Source organism: Peromyscus leucopus, chromosome 8b (genome assembly GCF_004664715.2).
Source record: "Peromyscus leucopus breed LL Stock chromosome 8b, UCI_PerLeu_2.1, whole genome shotgun sequence".
Lineage (NCBI taxonomy): Eukaryota > Metazoa > Chordata > Mammalia > Rodentia > Cricetidae > Peromyscus > Peromyscus leucopus.
The window spans coordinates 5662256-5680259 of record NC_051086.1 but is presented as its reverse complement, the minus strand read 5'-3'; the positions used below and the strand labels follow the sequence as shown (position 1 = coordinate 5680259).

At 51.3% G+C, this 18004-nt stretch overlaps 1 protein-coding gene across 1 annotated transcript in view; it reads left to right on the top strand.

The window, feature by feature from the left end:
- The window catches only part of Stk10 (serine/threonine kinase 10), a 96583-nt gene extending 79039 nt beyond the window's left edge, over positions 1 to 17544 (top strand). Inside the window, exons 13-19 of the mRNA XM_028857792.1 lie at positions 4349 to 4441; positions 6535 to 6664; positions 7489 to 7613; positions 8536 to 8724; positions 9286 to 9411; positions 11319 to 11432; positions 15170 to 17544. Of these exons, the coding sequence (XP_028713625.1) occupies positions 4349 to 4441; positions 6535 to 6664; positions 7489 to 7613; positions 8536 to 8724; positions 9286 to 9411; positions 11319 to 11432; positions 15170 to 15307 (915 nt within the window). The 3' untranslated portion in view covers positions 15308 to 17544. The remainder of the gene's footprint in view (positions 1 to 4348; positions 4442 to 6534; positions 6665 to 7488; positions 7614 to 8535; positions 8725 to 9285; positions 9412 to 11318; positions 11433 to 15169) is intronic.
- Positions 17545 to 18004: the final 460 nt, after the last annotated feature.

Below are 18004 nucleotides of genomic sequence, written 5' to 3'. Positions count from 1 at the left end.
CGCAGGAGTGGTCCAGTCGCTCCTTCTCCCCGACACTTGGTCTTGTCAACTGTACTGTGTGTTGGCCACCCTGATGGGTGTGGAGTGGTGTCTCTGGTGATGAGGGACAGGAGTCTCTTCACTTGCTCCTTTGGCACCTGTATCACTTTGGTGACATGTCTGTTCGAAACTCTCCTGCTCCTTTATTTAGCTGGGAGACGGGTTTCTTTGGACTGAAGTCTGACAGTTCTCTGTAAGTTTGGACTGTACTTTGTGAGATACTATTTTGCATGTATGTATTCTCCACCCATGGCTTGTCTTACAGCCCTCCTTGTTTTCTTTTGGGGTTGATTCTTTTAGTGGCTTATCTAAGAAACCACAGAATCCTTCTCTAGCCCTATGGGATGCAGTCTTTTAGCAGTTTGCCATGTTTGGTTTTCTGTTTCCACGGGAGAGCATTTTGAGTTGAGTTTCTGTAAAGGATGAGGTGTGAATAGGTTTGGTTAGGGATGTCTGGATGAGGTGTGAATAGGTTTAGCTAGGGAGGTCTGTAGAGTTTTTAATGGGTTTGGCTAGAGATGTCTGGATGAGGTGTGAAATGGGTTTGGTTAGGGATGTCTGGATGAGGTGTGAATAGGTTTAGCTAGGGAGGTCTGTAGAGTTTTTAATGGATTTGTTTAGGGAGATCTGGATGAGGTGTGAATGGGTTTGGCTAGAGATGTCTGGATGAGGTGTGAATGGGTTTGGTTAGGGATGTCTGGATGAGGTGTGAATGGGTTTGGTTAGGGATGTCTGGATGAGGTGTGAATGGGTTTAGCTAGGGAGGCCTGCCCCAGCATTGTATGTTGGAAACGCTCACTCTCCTCTACTAAATTGTCTTTGTGGAAAAGGAATCAAACATACATAAGCAGATCTGGTGTGGTGCATTCTGGGTCTGCATGTCATGCAGGTTCTTCTGTCTGTCCCCTCACCTCACCAGCACCCCAGTGTCTGGGGACCCAAACTCCTAGTAAGCCTGACATCAGGTGGCGTGACCCTGTCGCTGGCAGTCCCACCCCTTTGCCTTTTCATACACATTGTCCATCGCCTTGCTGATCCCGTAAAGAAGCCTGGCAGGACTTTGGTCAGTTTGGGTGAGTGAGTGGCCCTCTGAGCACCTCTGAGCCTTCTGTCTCAGGCATTTTATACACGTGCTTTCTTGGGTGTCTTTGATAACTTTTGTTAGTGATTTTTCATTTTTAGTATACAGGTCCATCATATGCTTTGTTATAGTTATACTTATGTCATTTGGGGGGTATTTTCATAAGAGACCTTAAAATGATCCATTTAGGGGGCTGGGGAGATGGCTCGGCAGCTAAGAGCACTTGCTGCTCTTCTAGAAGACCCAGGGTCAGTTCCCAGCATGTACATGGTGGCTCACAACTGTGTGTAACTCCAGTTCTGGGGAGTCCCAATTCCCTCTTCTGGCCTTTGTGGGCACCGGGCACATAAGTGGCGCACAGATGTACATGCAGGGAAAACACCCATGCACATAAAGTAAGAGAGGAAATTAAAGTATCAATTTAGCGATTCCTAGTGTATAGAGACATACTGCTTTTGTGTGGTAGTCTTGTATCTAGCCTTCTTATTCTAGTATTTTTTCTTTGGTAGATTCCTTGAGGTTTTCTGTATAGACAGAAACAGTTTCATTTCTTCTTTTCAAATGATATGCCTCTTATTGCTGTAACGTGCTGGCTCAGGTTCCAGCAGGAAGTTGGCTAGAAATAGTAGAGTGGATGTCCTTCCTCCCTGTTCCCAGTCTCAAAAGGAACACATTCAATATTTCCTCATTACGTCTGATGTTAGCACCAGAGCATTGATTTGATTCTGTTTTTAAAGACAGGATCTTACAAAGTGACTCTGGCCAGCTTAGAACAGGCTCTATGGAACAGCCTGGCCTTGAACTCAGAGCTCTTCTTCCTGCCCCTGCCCCTGCCTCCTGAGTGCTGCACGAAAGACCTGCGGCCCCACCCTGGCTTTGTTTTGTTTCTGTAGATGCCTTCAGACCAAGTCAATGAAATTCTCTTCTTAGTTTATGAATAGATTTTATCCTAAAGGACTGTTGAGTATTTTAATTTTTTGTATGAATCAGTTGATATAATCATATGATTTTTTTCTTCTGTAGTTTGTTGACATGAATTGTTTGATTTTCACATATTAAACTGGCTTTGTGTTCTTTGTATAAAACCCATTTGGTTACACCCAGGTGCAGTGGCACATACTTTTAATCCTGGTATGCAGGAGGCAGAAAAAGGTAGATCTCTTGTGAGCTTGAGGCCAGCATGGTCTACATTGCAAGTTCCAGGCTAGTTCCAGAGTCTCATGGTAAGACCCTGTCTGAAAAAAACTAAACAAGCCAGGTGTGGTGGTGCATGCCTTTAATCCCAGCGCTTGGGAGGCAGAGGCAGGAGGATCTCTCTGAGTTTAAGGGCAGCCTGGTCTACAGAGTGAGATCTAGGACAGCCACAGCTACACAGAGAAACCTTGTCCTCAAAAAACCAAAAACCAAACAAACAAACAAAAAACCAGAGGGCTGAAGCGATGCCTCAGAGGTTAAGTGCACTGGCTGTTCTTTCAGTGGACCTAGATTCAATTCCCGGCACCCACCCACATGGCAGCTCATAACCATCCATAGCTTCAGTGCCAAGGATTCCAACACCCTCTTCTGGCTAGGCATGTACAGACATACATACAGACAAAACATCTATATACACAAAACAAATAAATAATTAAAATAAAACTTGGCTGGGCAGTGGTGGCACACACCTTTAATCCCAGCACTCGGGAGGCAGAGGCAGGTGGATCTCTGTGAGTTCGAGGCCAGCCTGGTCTACAAAGTGAGTACTAGGAAAGGCGCAAAGCTACACAGAGAAATCCTGTCTCGAAAAACCAAAGGAAAAAAAAAAACCCTCACTTGGTCATTATCTATTATTCTTTTTATATATTACAAGACTCAATTTGCCAGTATTTTATGAAGGAATTTTGAATCTTTGTGAATAAGGACCTTGGTCTTTGGTTTTCTTATGATGCCTGTGTGGCTTAAGCTAGCTACTCTTTCTTGAATTAGCCTTGGTACTTTTCGTCTTTCCAGGCATTTGTCTGTTGTCTACGGAATCTATGTGCTGTTGGTGATGCTCTCTTAGCATCTCTTTGGCCTGTAGGATCTCCGCTGATGCTCTCCATTCCTGGCTTGGTAGTGTCTCTCTTCTCCATTCTCTTGTTCCCTTTCTCATCTTCCTTTTCCTCCACTATTCTCCCTCTCTCTCCACTGACCAGAAGACAACTAATTCTACCGACTCTTCAAAGGGTTTCATTGCTCTTTGTTCCTTCTTTAAATTTCTTTCTTTTTTTTTAGTTTTGTGACTCGGAAGGGTGGGCCCCAAGACCCACGTGTATACAGGACAAACATACCACCTCTGCTCAGTCCTAATTTTCACTGCTGTTTTTCTGTTTTCATTGTTACTGATTTCTGCTTTTATATTTGATTTAGATTTAAATTGCTTTTATTGTTATAAGATTACTTACTGTGGAAGCTTGGATAACTGATTGGAGACTTTCTTCTTTTTCTGAGGATCTATCCACTAGCTTTATTTCAGAAACTTGGATGGGCTGTATTTTCATTTTTATTCAGTTCAAATTCTGTGTTGGTTTTTTTGAGACAGAGTTTCTCTGTATAGCCCTGGCTGTCCTGGAACTGTTCTGTAAAACAGACTGGCCTCAAACTCACAGAGATCCGCCTGCCTCTGCCTCCTGAGTGCTGGGATAAAAGGCATGCACCACCACAGCCTGACTCAAATTCTTTTTTGATATACTCTGCAACTTCCTCTTTGACAACCATGGGCTACTTAAAATTTTGCTATGAAATTTTTTAAAGTTTAAGATTCTTTTTATGCTTTGGAACTCTTAGTAAATGTTCCATGCATGCTTGAAAAGGTTGTTATTCTGTGTGCTGGGTAGAGAGAGTGTTTTGTAAACATCAGACTGACATTGATGTTGAGACTGACAGTGTTGTTGAGACAGACAGTATTGGTCAGACAGACAGTGCTGGTCAGACAGACAGTGCTGGTCAGACAGACAGTGTTGTTCAGATAGACAGTGTTGGATCCCCTGCCCCCCTAGAGCCCCGTAAAGCTGGAGGAAGTCCACCCCTTGCACCCCAGGGACAGCAGCATGTCAGCAGAGGGACATGCTCCCATAGAAGCAGAAACAGGCCTTAGATATTGACCGCTTATCTGTGGGATAGCTATTTCCTGGGTCAAGCGTGACCGAGACTCATAGTGCATCCAGAATGGGAAGGGCCCTGGTCTGAGGTGTTCTGCTGTCACCGCAGGTGAAGAATGAGGTTGAGAAGCTGCCCCGGCAGCAGCGGAAAGAGAGCATGAGGCAGAAGATGGAGGAACACTCGCAGAAGAAGCAACTGCTTGTGAGTCCCCAGCCTCCGTCACTCAGCCGCAGTCATGAAGCGGGGTCCCCCTTACCTGTCCAGACCTGCCGCTTGAGTATTCACCTCCTGTTCTGAATGCCTAAACCTAGCCCATCACTCACTGGCCATCCTCCCTGATGACCCTTGTACCCCGACAGTGAGCCCTGTCGTCTCTGGCCGCTGCAGCCTGTACCTTAGTCCTGCCTTCTACTGCGAATTGTTTGTATGTCACATCTCCTCTCAACCAAGATCAGTACCTGCCTACGTGGTGTCTTCATCTCCCAGACCTGGCTCTGTTCTTACATCCTGAGGAGGAACTTGTCTCTAGCCTGTTTGTAGGCCAGGACTTTTGCCGTTCCTGACCCATCCTTTCCCTCCACATCACCTCCTGAAATGTGGTACACACACACACACACACACACACACACACACACAGGACACATGCTCCCCACACATATAACACACTATATAAACACACAACACACATGTCCCAACATATAACATGCAACATACATACTTACTTACTAAACACACACTACAGATACACACCACACACACATATTTCCATCCATCCATCCATCCATGCATGCATCCTTCCATCCATCCATCCATCCATCCATCCATCCATCCATCCATCCATCCATCCATCCTTCCATCCATCCATCCATGCATCCTTCCATCCATCCATCCATCCATTCTTCCATCCATCCATCCTTCCATCCATCCATCCATCCATCCATCCATCCATCCATCCATCCATTCTTCCATCCATTCTTCCATCCACGCATCATCTTTCTCCAGTCTTTGGACCCGTGAGTCTGCCAGCGTTGTTGCTGGATCCTCACTGCCGGTGCAGCTCTCCCAGCTTCCTGCTATTCTCCCTGCTTCCTCTTGCTTTCCTGCACTTCTTTCTCTCTGATCAGCGGGTATTGTTGATGTGAAATCCAAATCTGGCCCTGTCACCCTTCCCTCAGCTCTGGGCCTTAAAACCCTTCAGCACTCTCCGTGTGTCTGTGAGCTGAGGCCCTTCTCACTGTGTCTGATGCTGCCTGGTCCTCCCAGCCCCTCCTGACCCCCTCCCCCCTGTCCCTCCCAGACCCTCCCAGCTTGACCCCACCCCTTGGTCCAGCCTCTCACTCCTTGCTGGGATGCCCCTGTGTTCTCCACTGTGGGGTCTCTGCACACTCTGCCTCCTCAGCCCTGGGTGCAGGCAGTCGGAGCCCACATTTACAGAAGTTTGACATGTGATCTGGTCAAGTGTTTGTGGTACCTGGGGTAGGAGCTGTTTGGTTTCCCATTTGCAGAAGAAATCAAAGCTCAGGAAGGTGACGGTGCAGAGTTGAGGGCGGTGGGGTGAGGCCTAGTACTTGATGTGACTCCAGACTTCCCAGTCCTTTCAGTGTACCTCACAGCCTGTCTGTCTAACCAAGTGAGGTTGCTTATTAGTAGATGAAACGGGTTTTGTGTTCAGTAGCACAGAAGGGTGACCATACCCAATAATGTATATTTACAACACAGCAAGAAGAGGGTCTTCAGTGTTTTACATGAAGAAATGATAAATGTTGGAGGTGTTGGACATAGGAATTCCCCCCAACTCTGCAGTACACAGGCACACATGTACTGAAACAGCACACTGCACCCACATACCTGTACAATTATTATGAGCAGATAACTTTAAAACACAGGGCTAGTGGCTGGAGAGATGGTCCAGCTGTTTAGAGCATTTTCTGCTCTTGCAGGAGATCTGGGTTTGGTTCCCAGCACACATGTGCAGCTCACAGCCACCTGTAACTCCAGTTCCAGGAGATCTTGGGCACATGTTGTGCATACATACTTACACATACATACCAGTCAGTACTCACACACATAAAATAAACCATTTAAACAAACAAACCACGGCTGGTGAGAGAGGCAGACAGGCCCTTATCTTCACAGAGAGAGGGAGAGGGAGAGAGGGAGAGAGAGAGAGAGAGAGAGAGAGAGAGAGAGAGAGAGAGGGAGGGAGAGAGAGAGAGAGAGAGAGAGAGAGAGAGAGAGAGAGAGAGAGAGAGAGAGAGAGAAAGTCACCCAAGCCTCATCGTCCCTCCCCGCAGGACCGAGACTTTGTAGCCAAGCAGAAGGAGGACCTGGAGCTGGCCATGAAGAAGCTCACCGTAGAAAACAGGCGTGAGATCTGTGACAAGGAGCGAGAATGCCTCAGCAAGAAGCAGGAGCTCCTCCGAGGTGGGGCTCAGGGTCACCCCGAATGGTGGAAGTAGAGGCAACCCTCCCACGCCGCCCCCTGGAAGTCAGGAATGAGACGAGGATAGCAGTTACCACAGCGCACGGAGGCGGCAGCGTGTGTCCCCACCACTTGCCCTGCGGTGTGCTAGTCGGTTTCCACACCTGACCCCACGCCATCCATCCTCACCTGTGAGACGGCTTAGCTCCTACTAGGATCCTCTGTGTAGTGAGGAAACCGCACTGGGGAGGGTTCCTGTGCTTCTTGGTCTGTTGACGATAGTGTAAGTGGATTCCACAGTCCAAATGGCTTAGAAGCAAAGGCCGTGAAGCCCAAGGCCAAGGATCCAGCCGACTCAGTGCCGGCCAAGGACCGGCTTCCTTGTAGGATTTCTCGGCCGAGTCGTCTCTGCCCAGGTTCTCCCTCAGAGCCCTTTCCATTTACCCAGTGGCAAAGAAGGGGTGTTAATGCAGATTTTCCGTAATAATGTCTTGGAAGAACATTTCCTCTTGGGGGTATGCTTGAGCCATTTGGTGGAGGAGGAAGGGCCTGGTCCCATCCCGGCTGCTGCTCACTCCCTGCCTGCTGACCTGCAGCAGCTCCTCCATGCTCCCAGGCTGCCGGGGCTTGTCGTCTCTTAGTCTAGGGCTCCGCTCAGCTCAGCCAGCTGCTCTAATGAGCTAGTCCAGGTGCCCATTCCGCTGAGCCCAGGGGGTGGGTCGTCAGTCCCAGCAGGAGGCCTGGCCGAGGGGAGGGCGTGGGAGACCTGCTCTGTCTCCGGCCTTGTCCGTCCCTCACCGTGTGGGTGCGGTGTCCTCCTCTGCAGACCGTGAGGCGGCCCTGTGGGAGATGGAGGAGCACCAGTTGCAGGAGCGGCATCAGCTGGTGAAGCAGCAACTTAAGGACCAGTACTTCCTGCAGCGGCATGAACTCTTGCGCAAGCATGAGAAGGTGAGGCTGGGGTGGGAGGCGGGACAGCTTGATGGCGGCACCCAGGAGGGGCTGCTGCCGCCATGGGGAGGGCCCGAGACCTTCCGGGCGCCCTGCTTAAGGGACAGGAATCAAGGAAAGTTTGAGGGCCACGGATGGTGCAGGCAGCTCCATTGCCTACCCCAGCACCTCAGGGCTTGGCTCTCTGGGTTCAAAGCCAGCCTGGCCTACTTGAATTGTGCTCCACCCCCTAAGGAAAAAAAAGAAAGAAAAGAGAAAGAGGTGATACTTCTTGACTTGTTGGGGGTTTCTGTCCCCAACACCATTCCTAAATTGAAAATAACAATACAGGCCTCCTAGCTTAATAGCCCAGCTCTGGGGCAGGCCAGTGTAAGGTATTTCCCCTCAGGAGCATGTGGCCAACCAGAGCTGTGGCTTGCTGCCACTGCCCAGTATCCAGAATATTGAACTAGATTTTGTTCGCCCAGGAAAAGATCCCAATTCAAAGTATGGGCTCAGCTGAGTCACACTGTTTTCACGCCACTGCGAAGTCAGAAAAAGCTGTGAGTCCAACCGTCAGCAGTCGGAGATACTGTGACGTTAAAAGAACAAAAAAGCAGGGCTGGTGATGTGACCTCGTGGATATGGGAGCTTGCCACCAAGCCTGATGACCTGAGTTCAGTTCCCAGAGCCCTCCGAGTGGAACAAAGAGAACTGATTCCCAGACGTGTCTCCTGTGTGCCATGCTCATGCTTACCCCTCCCCCTCCCGAAAAAATCGGTAAATGTAAGAGGAAAGAGTTTCAAAGGACAGATACCGTCTGGAGACGTGAACTAGCAGCTGTGCCGGGCTGACGCCTGGGCTCCTGTGTTGGGGTGGCCTTCGGCTCCCGAGCACCCTCCGTGCCTGGAGCTCCCCTGACCTCTGCCCGGTGTCCCTCCAGGAACGGGAACAGATGCAGCGCTACAACCAGCGGATGGTGGAGCAGCTGAAGGTCAGGCAGCAGCAGGAGAAGGCGCGGCTGCCCAAGATCCAGAGGAGTGACGGCAAGACGCGCATGGCCATGTACAAGAAGAGCCTGCACATCAGTGGGGCGGGCAGCGCCTCCGAGCAGCGCGAGAAGATCAAGCAGGTGGGCACTACGCCTGCTAGGCTGGGGGAGGTGGTCTGGGAGGGTCTTAGTCGGGCCCGGACCCCCGACAGCGTGGGAGGATGTCAGATACCAGATACGGCACAGGGTCCTGGGAGGGGATGTGTAAGCCAGTCATGGCCTGGAGAATCTTCCCCTGGTGGACAGACAGATCCTTGTTTCATAGTTTCTCATGCACTGTTCCCTTTCATGATCCCACGCTTTGATATGCACGGCGTTCTGTGTTTTCCTCACCCACCGAGACCCTCCTTCCATGTCTCCTGGGTGACGCAGGCCCCTGTGATTTCTGTGCATACTGTCCTAGCACATGTCACCTCGCCTTGTCAGGCCCCTTCCGGTGTGGGGACAGGCCCCTTCCGGGCTGGGTCTCCACAGAGGACGAGGGTTTCAACAGTGAGAGCGCATAACCGGAGGTGGGCTGGGCTCTGAGCATTGCTGCTCAGTTCCTGGGACGGGCCTCGCCCGCTCAGGCTGAGGTGGGCAAGGCCCCCCTCTCCCCCAGCCACCCAGGCGAGCGCCCACAGTAGCATCCTCTCTCCGCAGTTCTCCCAGCAGGAGGAGAAGAGGCAGAAGGCGGAGAGGCTGCAGCAGCAGCAGAAACACGAGAACCAGATGCGAGACATGGTGGCCCAGTGCGAGAGCAACATGAGCGAGCTGCAGCAGCTGCAGGTACTCAGCCCAGCGCTTCGACTCCCCCAAGGCCGTCGGTGCTGAGGCCAGCCGCTCCCCAGCAGGGCAACACGCTGGTCAGGCAAGCCCAGGGAGCTGACCACAGCCTGCCAGGCTGCTCTCAGGCTATGTTACACTGGGTAGGCCCTCCTAGACATACTTCCACTAAAAGAGCCGTAGGGTGGAGGTGACGACCCGTCTTCGGCAGGATTGGTGTGTGGGTTTGTGAAGGGGGTGACGGAGCTGAAAGGACCGTGCACTCCGGGGCCTGAGCTGCCATGGGGCACGGTTTCTTTGCTTGTGTGGGAATCCTGGCTTGTGGTGTCCCTGCTCTTAGTTTGGCCCCATGCATCAGGTATATCAACAAGCAGGAGATGTTTGTCCATCAGAACCCAACAGCTAGCACCCCTGTCTGGACTTCAGCAGCGGAGCCCCTGAAGGCCCAGTTCCAGGAGCTGGTGCTTAGGGCCCCCTTGTGGTGGAGTGAGGCATTGTTGTACTTAACAAATGAGGCCTGACTCCAGCATCAGGAAGTTGCTCAGGCCATTGGGCCCATGTGGACATTTGTGGAGAGGCAGGGAGGCTCCCTAGAAATGGCCAGCATCGGAGGCTGCCAGGCAGGGACTCTTCCATGTGGGCGTTAGTCAAGCACTTGCATTCCTCTCCCATGCATTATGTGACTGTTGACTGAGACCCACATAAATTGACATGCCACACACGGTCGTTCACGGGAACACAGGGCTGCTCCCAGTATTCCTGACTAGACCAGTTTGTAAACTCCCAGAAGCTTTCAGCTTGAGGCCCAAAATAAAGCCCTTCTGAAGGTCACTCCTTTCCCAGGCTGAAGGGGTGGAATAAAGGCCTTGCTCTTAGACGGTCCTGTAACAGAACTGAGTCCCTGCAGGGAGTCGGCGGGGACCTCACTCCTGTCTACCAGATAGACTTCAGGTAAAATCGATAAAGCAGCTGACTTACCTCAGAGCATGCTGTGGAGATGGGGAGAGCCTCAGCCTCGCTCCTTGCCAGGGACGGGGAAATGTCATTTCTCTCCTGAGGAAATGACACAAGGCAAGAGATATTAGCTACACACGTCATCTGACATGTAACCAGACACAGTGCACAGTTATACGTAGCTGGATGCAGTGGTACACACCTAGAGCCCTGCTGCTTGAAAAGCATCAGCAAGAGGATGGCTTCGGACTGGGGGTTGCAGGCTGTGGTTTATTTATTCACTTGTTATATGTTTGTATATATGTATGCCTTGGCGCACCTGTGTGGTTTGGAGGACCACTTCTGGGAGTTCTGTCGTCCTTCCGGAGTGGGTTCTGGGGATCGAACTCAGATTGTCGGGTTTACGGTGCTTTGCCCGCTGAGCCATATCACTAGCCCAAAACTTAAAAACAAAACAGAACAACAAAAACCCAGACAACTTAGACAATGTCAGTGGTCCGCAGAAGGGGAGGCAGGATGTCTCAGTGACGAAAAGTCTTGCTGCACAGGCCCAGCAGTCTAAGTCCCCAGAACCCATGCAAGGATGGAAAATGAGAACTGACTCCACGGTTGTTCTTTGGCTCCACAGGTACACCATGGCATGCATGCCCACTCATGCACACTTGACACACACACACACACACACACACACACACACACACACACACACTTAAAAAACACACACAGAAGAAAGTTGCAAAATGACTGTAAATTTACCCACTCAGAGCTATTACCACTAGTGTTGTGGAATAGCCCTCTAGTCATTGCTGGGTGCAAGTATATTACTACACGCAGAATTGTGGATGATGGCAAAGGCATAATCAGCCCATGGTGGCTGCAGTGCCCTCGAGGGTGCAGGGGGTCTGGTTCCCCAGGCTTCTGCCTCCTCACTTTCCCTGCTTTTCTGCCTATTCCAGAATGAAAAGTGTCACCTGCTGGTAGAGCACGAAACCCAGAAGCTGAAGGCCCTGGATGAGAGCCATAACCAGAGCCTGAAGGAATGGCGGGACAAGTTGCGGCCACGCAAGAAGGTACCGCATTAGGCTGGTGGGTGCCGTACCACAGGGACCTGCCCAGGACAGCCGAAGCCACCCTACTTCTGGACCCTTGCCTCGTGGCATCCCTAAAATTGGTCTGTCCCTGAGAGACAGGACCCATCTACTTGTGCTGAACCCAGTGCATCCTGGGAGAGCAGCCTCCTCCTGCACTGGTCCCTATGTACCTGAGGCAGAGGACCCCTGCCCTGTGGAAGCAGAGGACCTACCATGCGCAGCAGGCAGTCAGTCATGCTGCCAGGCTGGGAGCCCTGTTAGTGTTTCTCCCAGGAGGTCACTCTGAGGTCAAAGGCCAGGACCCGCTAGTTGACTTCTGAATTGGTTTCCTAATGTGTCAATCAGTGTGCTCGGGCTAGTGTGGAGCTCGGGGACAGAGCACCTGCCTAGCATGTGCGATGCTCTGGATTCCGTCCCCAGCGCCAAAGCAAGCAGACAGCCGTATACTTAGCAGCTTAAGCTGCATTCTTCTTCATCAAACTCTACAGTAATAGGGTTGGAAAGTTGGGGGGTCTCTCCAGGGCATCTCCAGGGCGTCACAAGGCTGGAGTCAGGCGAAGAAACCCTTCCTAGGTCATTGAAGTTTTGACGCAGTGTGGTCAGGTGCCTCATGCTCCTGTCGTCCGGCCTTCCCAGGATGGGCTGTACCCTAAAACTGTGGATCAAAACAGACGCTTCCTTTAATTGCCTTTGACAGGCATTTTGTTGCAGTTAGGCACCGCGGGCCTCAGTGAGGTCAGGGTGGAGGAGATAAGATTGTAGGGCCATTTAAGAGTCATTAGCCCACAGCACATGTCAAAGGCATAGTCATTCTTAGACTTTGAGGAGAGAGCTGCCCCTGTTACCCTTGACCTTGTGCCCCACGTGGCCTGATGTCCTGAGGAGTTTTTAGCCACTGAGTACCTGGACTGGAGGCAGGCTGTGACCTGTTGGGACTTGTGACACTAAACCCACAGGTACCCAGTGTTCCTGCTGGCTCTGCCTCAGGGAGTAAACTTGAATCTGCCCGTCCAGCTCCGGGCATCTGTTTCCCGGGGCACGCTGTGAACATGAGCAGTCAGCTCTCCCAGCAGCTGCCCGTGATCTTAGACGGTCTCGTGGGCTCCTGGAAGCACCAGACACGTGTGCTTGGTGGGCTGGCCCTGCGCTCTGCCTGTGGGACCGCCTCGGGGCAGAATTCTGTCACAGCTGCCTGAGTGGCTGCTGATACGGTGGCCCAGAGGTGATGGTCCTCTGCACCCTTGCCTTACACTCAGCATCCTTGAGCACTGTCCTCCCGTCATGTCCTGTGGAGTATTTTTAGAAGAATTCAGATGACTTCCTTTTAGGTGAGCACAGACTTCCTGATTTGGTGGGGTCACTGTGAGGACAGAGGGGGGCCTCAAGCTCCCCCTCTTCGACTTGCCCTTTTAGACCCTAAAACGCAGGCCTGTTATCCGTAGACACTATGGAAGCTAGTGTCGGCCGCTGCTGCCTGTGGCCTGAGGCTGCCCGACTCCCCGTGGGTAAACGAGGGCGGTTAGAAAGCCGCTCACTCACTGCCTTCTGCAGGGGTGCGTTTGCGTTGCCGCAGAAACTCGGGTCTGCGAAGCAGGGTCTCCCATATAGGACAGGGACACTGCTCCCATGACATCTCACCCATATCACCTAAATGAGGCCCTGCACAGGGACAACACTGGTTGACAGTCCAACGTGGGTGCGGAAATCTCTCGTGGCCCCAGTCTGGTGAAGAGTTAGTTAGAGGTAATTAAGTGGCTGCCGAGAGAAGAACCAGTCTTCTCCAGGGCTGAGCCCCCTGAGAAGTTAACAACCCCAAGCAGTCACCTCTGACGTGTTCACATATGAGCCACGGTAAATGCACTCAGCTGGCTATATTCGTCTATACATCTGTATATATTTAGCAACAGAAAAAAAAAAAAGACAAAATATTTAGCAATAGTAACCAAAGAAGAAGAGGTCATAGATTTGAGAGCAAGTACAGGGGAACACATGGGGGAGATGGAAGAAATGAGGTAAATACAGTACTCATGTATGACATTCTCAAAAAAAAAAAAAATCCAGCTTAAATGTTTACCATCTGGCACACAGCAGGAGACAGGCTGCTGCCTGTGGCCTTCGAAGGCTCTGCCGAAGAACGCTTGTGGTGGGTGGAAGGCAGGCAGGGCTTGAGTTGCAGGCTTCGGCCCCTCAGCGCTTCAGCAGATGTGTGGTTTGGGGTTTCAGATCCTTCTCCAAGTTTGGAGTATTTGCATATGTATAATGAGATGTCTGGGGACGAGACCACGTTGGTTACTTCCCTTGTCTTGTGGTAGAACACCAGACAGGTTTATTTTGGCTACACTGGACTTTGAGGCACGGGTTACATTGGAGGCAGACGGCGGGAAGCAGGACTGAACTATACCCCTCCAGTCCCCGTCCCCCGTCCCAGTCCCGTCGTCTCCCCCCCCCCCCCAATCCCTCGCTTCGACAGCCATTTGTCCCACCCCAGCTTGGGGGCTGAGTATTCAAGCACACAGCCTCTGCTGACATTTCACACTCACCCCATAGCAAGACCCGAGTCTCGATCAACTCAGTTGTGTCTCCCAAGTCCTCCTTGTGCACTGCCCGAAGGTATTTTTGGCATACCTTCCTTTTGATCACCACCCATCCTGGGAGGTCAGAAGTGGGTTTTTTTTTTTCACTGTGGCCTCAAACTAGAACTTCAAAGTTTTCAGATTTTTAGAACACATTGGACTTTTGGAATGGGGATGCTCATCTATTCCTAGCTTTAGGTGATGTGCTAAAGCGTCCTGTGCCTACACAGAAGTAGAACTGTTCATGATCCCTCCACCAGGGGTCACACACTGGCCCTCTGGGCTGTGTGGTTTTCAAATGCATTACATAACTTTGAGCCAATGTCATTTTTCAGTTTTTTTTTTTTTTTTTTTTTTTTTTAAATTGCCAGCCTTTAAGTGAAGATTTTTGTAAATCCAGTTTCCCCTCCGACAGGTTGTCTGGTCCGTGCTCCCCACCGCCTCTCTCTTCTTTCTGAGCCAGTGCTCCCATTGAGCACCTTTGGGAAGTCTTTTCTGGTAGGATCTGGTTTATCTGGAAAAATGAGCATTTGCCCAAAGGAAGCCCCTGTCCTGCCTCCTATGGCCTGAGGAGCTTACCCCCCACATATCTCTAGGGTCAGACTCTCAGAGAGGCTAGTCTTCCCAGCGGGCAGGGTCCTGATAAGAAGTGTGGCGTCAGTCTGCCGTCTCTGACTCTCTTGCTGTTAGATCCTCTCCCCTGGTTTTTCTTTATTCATTTGGCTCTTTTCCACCCAGGAGAGCCCAGTCTGTGCCCCTGAAACTCCCCCCCCCTTTTTTTTTTTTGTCCTGGCTGTCCTGAAACTCACTCTGTAGACCAGGCTGGCCTCAAACTCACAGAGATATGCCTGCCTCTGCCTCCCAAGTGCTGGGATTAAAGGAGTGCGCCACCACTGCCTGGCTCCCTGACCACTTCTAAACAAGTGTTTCCTCAGGATTTACACTGGGTCTGTTCACACTGAGCAGTTCACAAGGCACCTGGCAAGAGGTGAGGGTGATTACCTCAGGGAGAGGAAGGATGAACCTTGCACCCATTCCCCCATTCCCTGGAGCTTGGATGGGAGCTGTCCAGAGAAGGCCATGCTGTTCTATGATTGGCATCCTTGGCATCCCACTGAGTACCATCTGCTCTCTCTTCCCCAGGCCCTGGAAGAGGATTTGAACCAGAAGAAGCGGGAGCAGGAAATGTTCTTTAAATTAAGCGAGGAGGCGGAGCCCGGACCCACCACACCCAACAGAGCCAGCAAATTCTTCCCCTACAGCACGGGGGATGCTTCCTAACAGCCCATCCCTGGGCTGTGGTGGGCATCGTGGTAGTGTGGCCTCTGGGGCTTCCCAGGCTCTATGAACAAGTGACTCAGGACCTCTTCCTCTTGCTTCTGTGCCGGCTCGAACCAGCCCCTCAGCCTGCAGTGCCCTGGTTGTCCCCGGAGCCACCCTGGTGCTTCTGATGGATGACTTCGACAGGACTCAGTTTCCCATCACCTGGAAGTGATTTGGGCTGTTGGGGTCAGGGGGCATTATGGGTGTATCCCCTCCTGTTTGCCAAAACACCAGCTCTACTGTGTGTGGGCACAAGCTCTACCAATGACATCACCGTGAACTCGTCCTTATTGAAATCCTTGTGGGTTTTTTTTTTTTTTTTCAGCAGTTCCCCACAGTGTCGGAAAACATCCCTAACAGCCACTCAGTTCTCAGCAGTCAGCTCTCAGGGGTCTCCTCATGCCCTGCTTCCCCCCAGCTTACTCTGTGCTTGATGACTGTGCACGTGGGGGGAGGGAATCGGGGGAGGGAGGCCAGAAATGTTCATCCTGCTGGTTCCTGGCATCATTTTATCCCATCTCATTTCTGTCTCCCTGTGCACATACATTCTCTCTCTCTCTCTCTCTCTCTCTCTCTCTCTCTCTCTCTCTCTCTCTCTCTCTCTCTCTCGCACACGCACACGCACACGCACACGCACACGCACGACTTCCCCTCCTGACACCGCCCTGGCTGCCTCTGACCTGGCCTTCTATGGAACCTGCTTGCTGCCTCCTGAGCCTGAGCCTGGGCCACTGAGCACGTCAGGTGGAGCAGCTGGTGGGGACACGCTGAGTGCTGGCACCAGGACCCAGAGAAGGCACACGCTGTGCCGCCAGCCTGCTACTCGTTTGGCTGCACACAGGATCCTGTGTTCAGGGGTAAACTCCCCTCCACAGCCAACTTCTGCTGCCTAGCACATGCCAGTCTCGCCCTTGCCCACCTGTCTGCGGGTACCCTGGGAAGGCTCTTGTCCTTTGCCCTAGTCTTGTTCTGCAGTCCTACTGTACATTTCAACTAAGCCTGGTGGTCCCTTGGGTTTCACTCCCCCCCCCCCCCCGGAAATGCTTCCTGCCCTCGGGAACATGCAGAAGCGAAGATGCTGAGCCTCTGGGCCTTTGGGTTGCTCAGGTGGCCTCCTGAGATGCTAAGCCCCACAGGTTACCATGTGTCATAACCCAGAAAAGCAGCTCTTCCACGCAGCCTGCGTTCACTGATAACGCAAACCTTTCTTGACTCTGATGCCTCAGTGCTCCGTGACAGTACAGGTCAATGGCGGGCTGCAGGCTGCGGGCTGCCTCAGGAAGATGCCAGTTCCCAATGCTGCTGCTGCTGCTGCTGCTGCTGCTGCTGCTGCTGCTGCTGCTGCTGCTGCAGACTCAGACATCTGAGTCTGGTCGGCAGCTGAGACCTCCGCAGGATGTCTCCTCCATCAGCTGCCCAGTGCTGAGGCAATTCCCCGGAAAGTTTTCCCAGATAATAACCGGGTGCTATGGAGGGATTGGGCTAGAAAAATAGGAAGACAGGTCTCAGGGCTCCCAGATCTCGTGGGCCGTGAAGAAGCTCAGAGTCCAGAAGGGTGATAGTTCTCAGGGGAGTGAGCGTCAGCTTGCCTTTAGGTCTCAAACCGAGGGGTGGTGAGGAACAGTTGACTTTGTTCTCTCTGGTGCACAGTGGCTGAGAAACATGAACTGGCAGAGTGCACCTGCAGGACCCAGAGATGGCAAGTGGGCAGAGCCACTTGTCATTGTTTACAACCTGCTTGTTTTGCATCTAGGGGATGGTGGCTATCAGGCAAAATGCCAGTTTTGTGGTTCAGGTAAAGTCTTTGATCATTCCCCGACTTATCATTCACACTGTCCTTGTCCTTTGTGCGATTGTTGCATCCACAATCAGTGCCACCTGAGCCCTGGTAGCTCTACTGTGCCTTTTTGAGTGGGGTCTAGCCTAGTCTTCCAGCCTCATCATTTAGCTTATGTGCAATGCCTGCTGCAGACATGTCCTACACAGTATTCCTCTTGTCCTGTGCTAATCTTTTCTGTATAGGGACAGGCAGAAATGTTTTTAGCTGAGTAAATATAACTAACTTATGTTTCCCTTCATGAAGGATAGATGTAATGTGTATGTCATTTCCAATCATCATGTAAAATTTTGTAAGCTGTTCTTTGCAAACAAAAAAATGTAAATATGCTTCTAATAAAATAACAAGGTAATTTGCATGCACTGTCCTTCTTTCTGGTTGGTGTGGGGAAGCAGGCGTGCTGCCCATGTGTGCCTAGCAAGGAAGGGTTTATCCTCTTAAGTGTTAAGAGCCCCCTCCATCAGGCAGAAGGTCACATTCTGCAGTCTCTTCTTTAAGTTGAGAGAGGAAAGAAGCATTCTCTCTGACCATTCAATATTCTGTTGTTGTTGTTATGTAAAGGGAGTGGAGTTTCTGTTCTACCTGTTTCCAAATACCCAGTAGCCGCTTCCCAAATTACCACACAGAGGCTTATATTAATTACAAATGTTTGTCTGATGGCTCAGGCTTATTATTAACTAGCTCTTACATTTAAACTAACCCATTTCTATTAATCAGCTTATTGCCATGTGGTCCATGGCCTACCAGTTCTCTGGCATCTTGCCTCTCCAGCCTCTCCTTGTGTCCTTCCTGACTCCGCCCCTCTTCCTCTGAGTCCT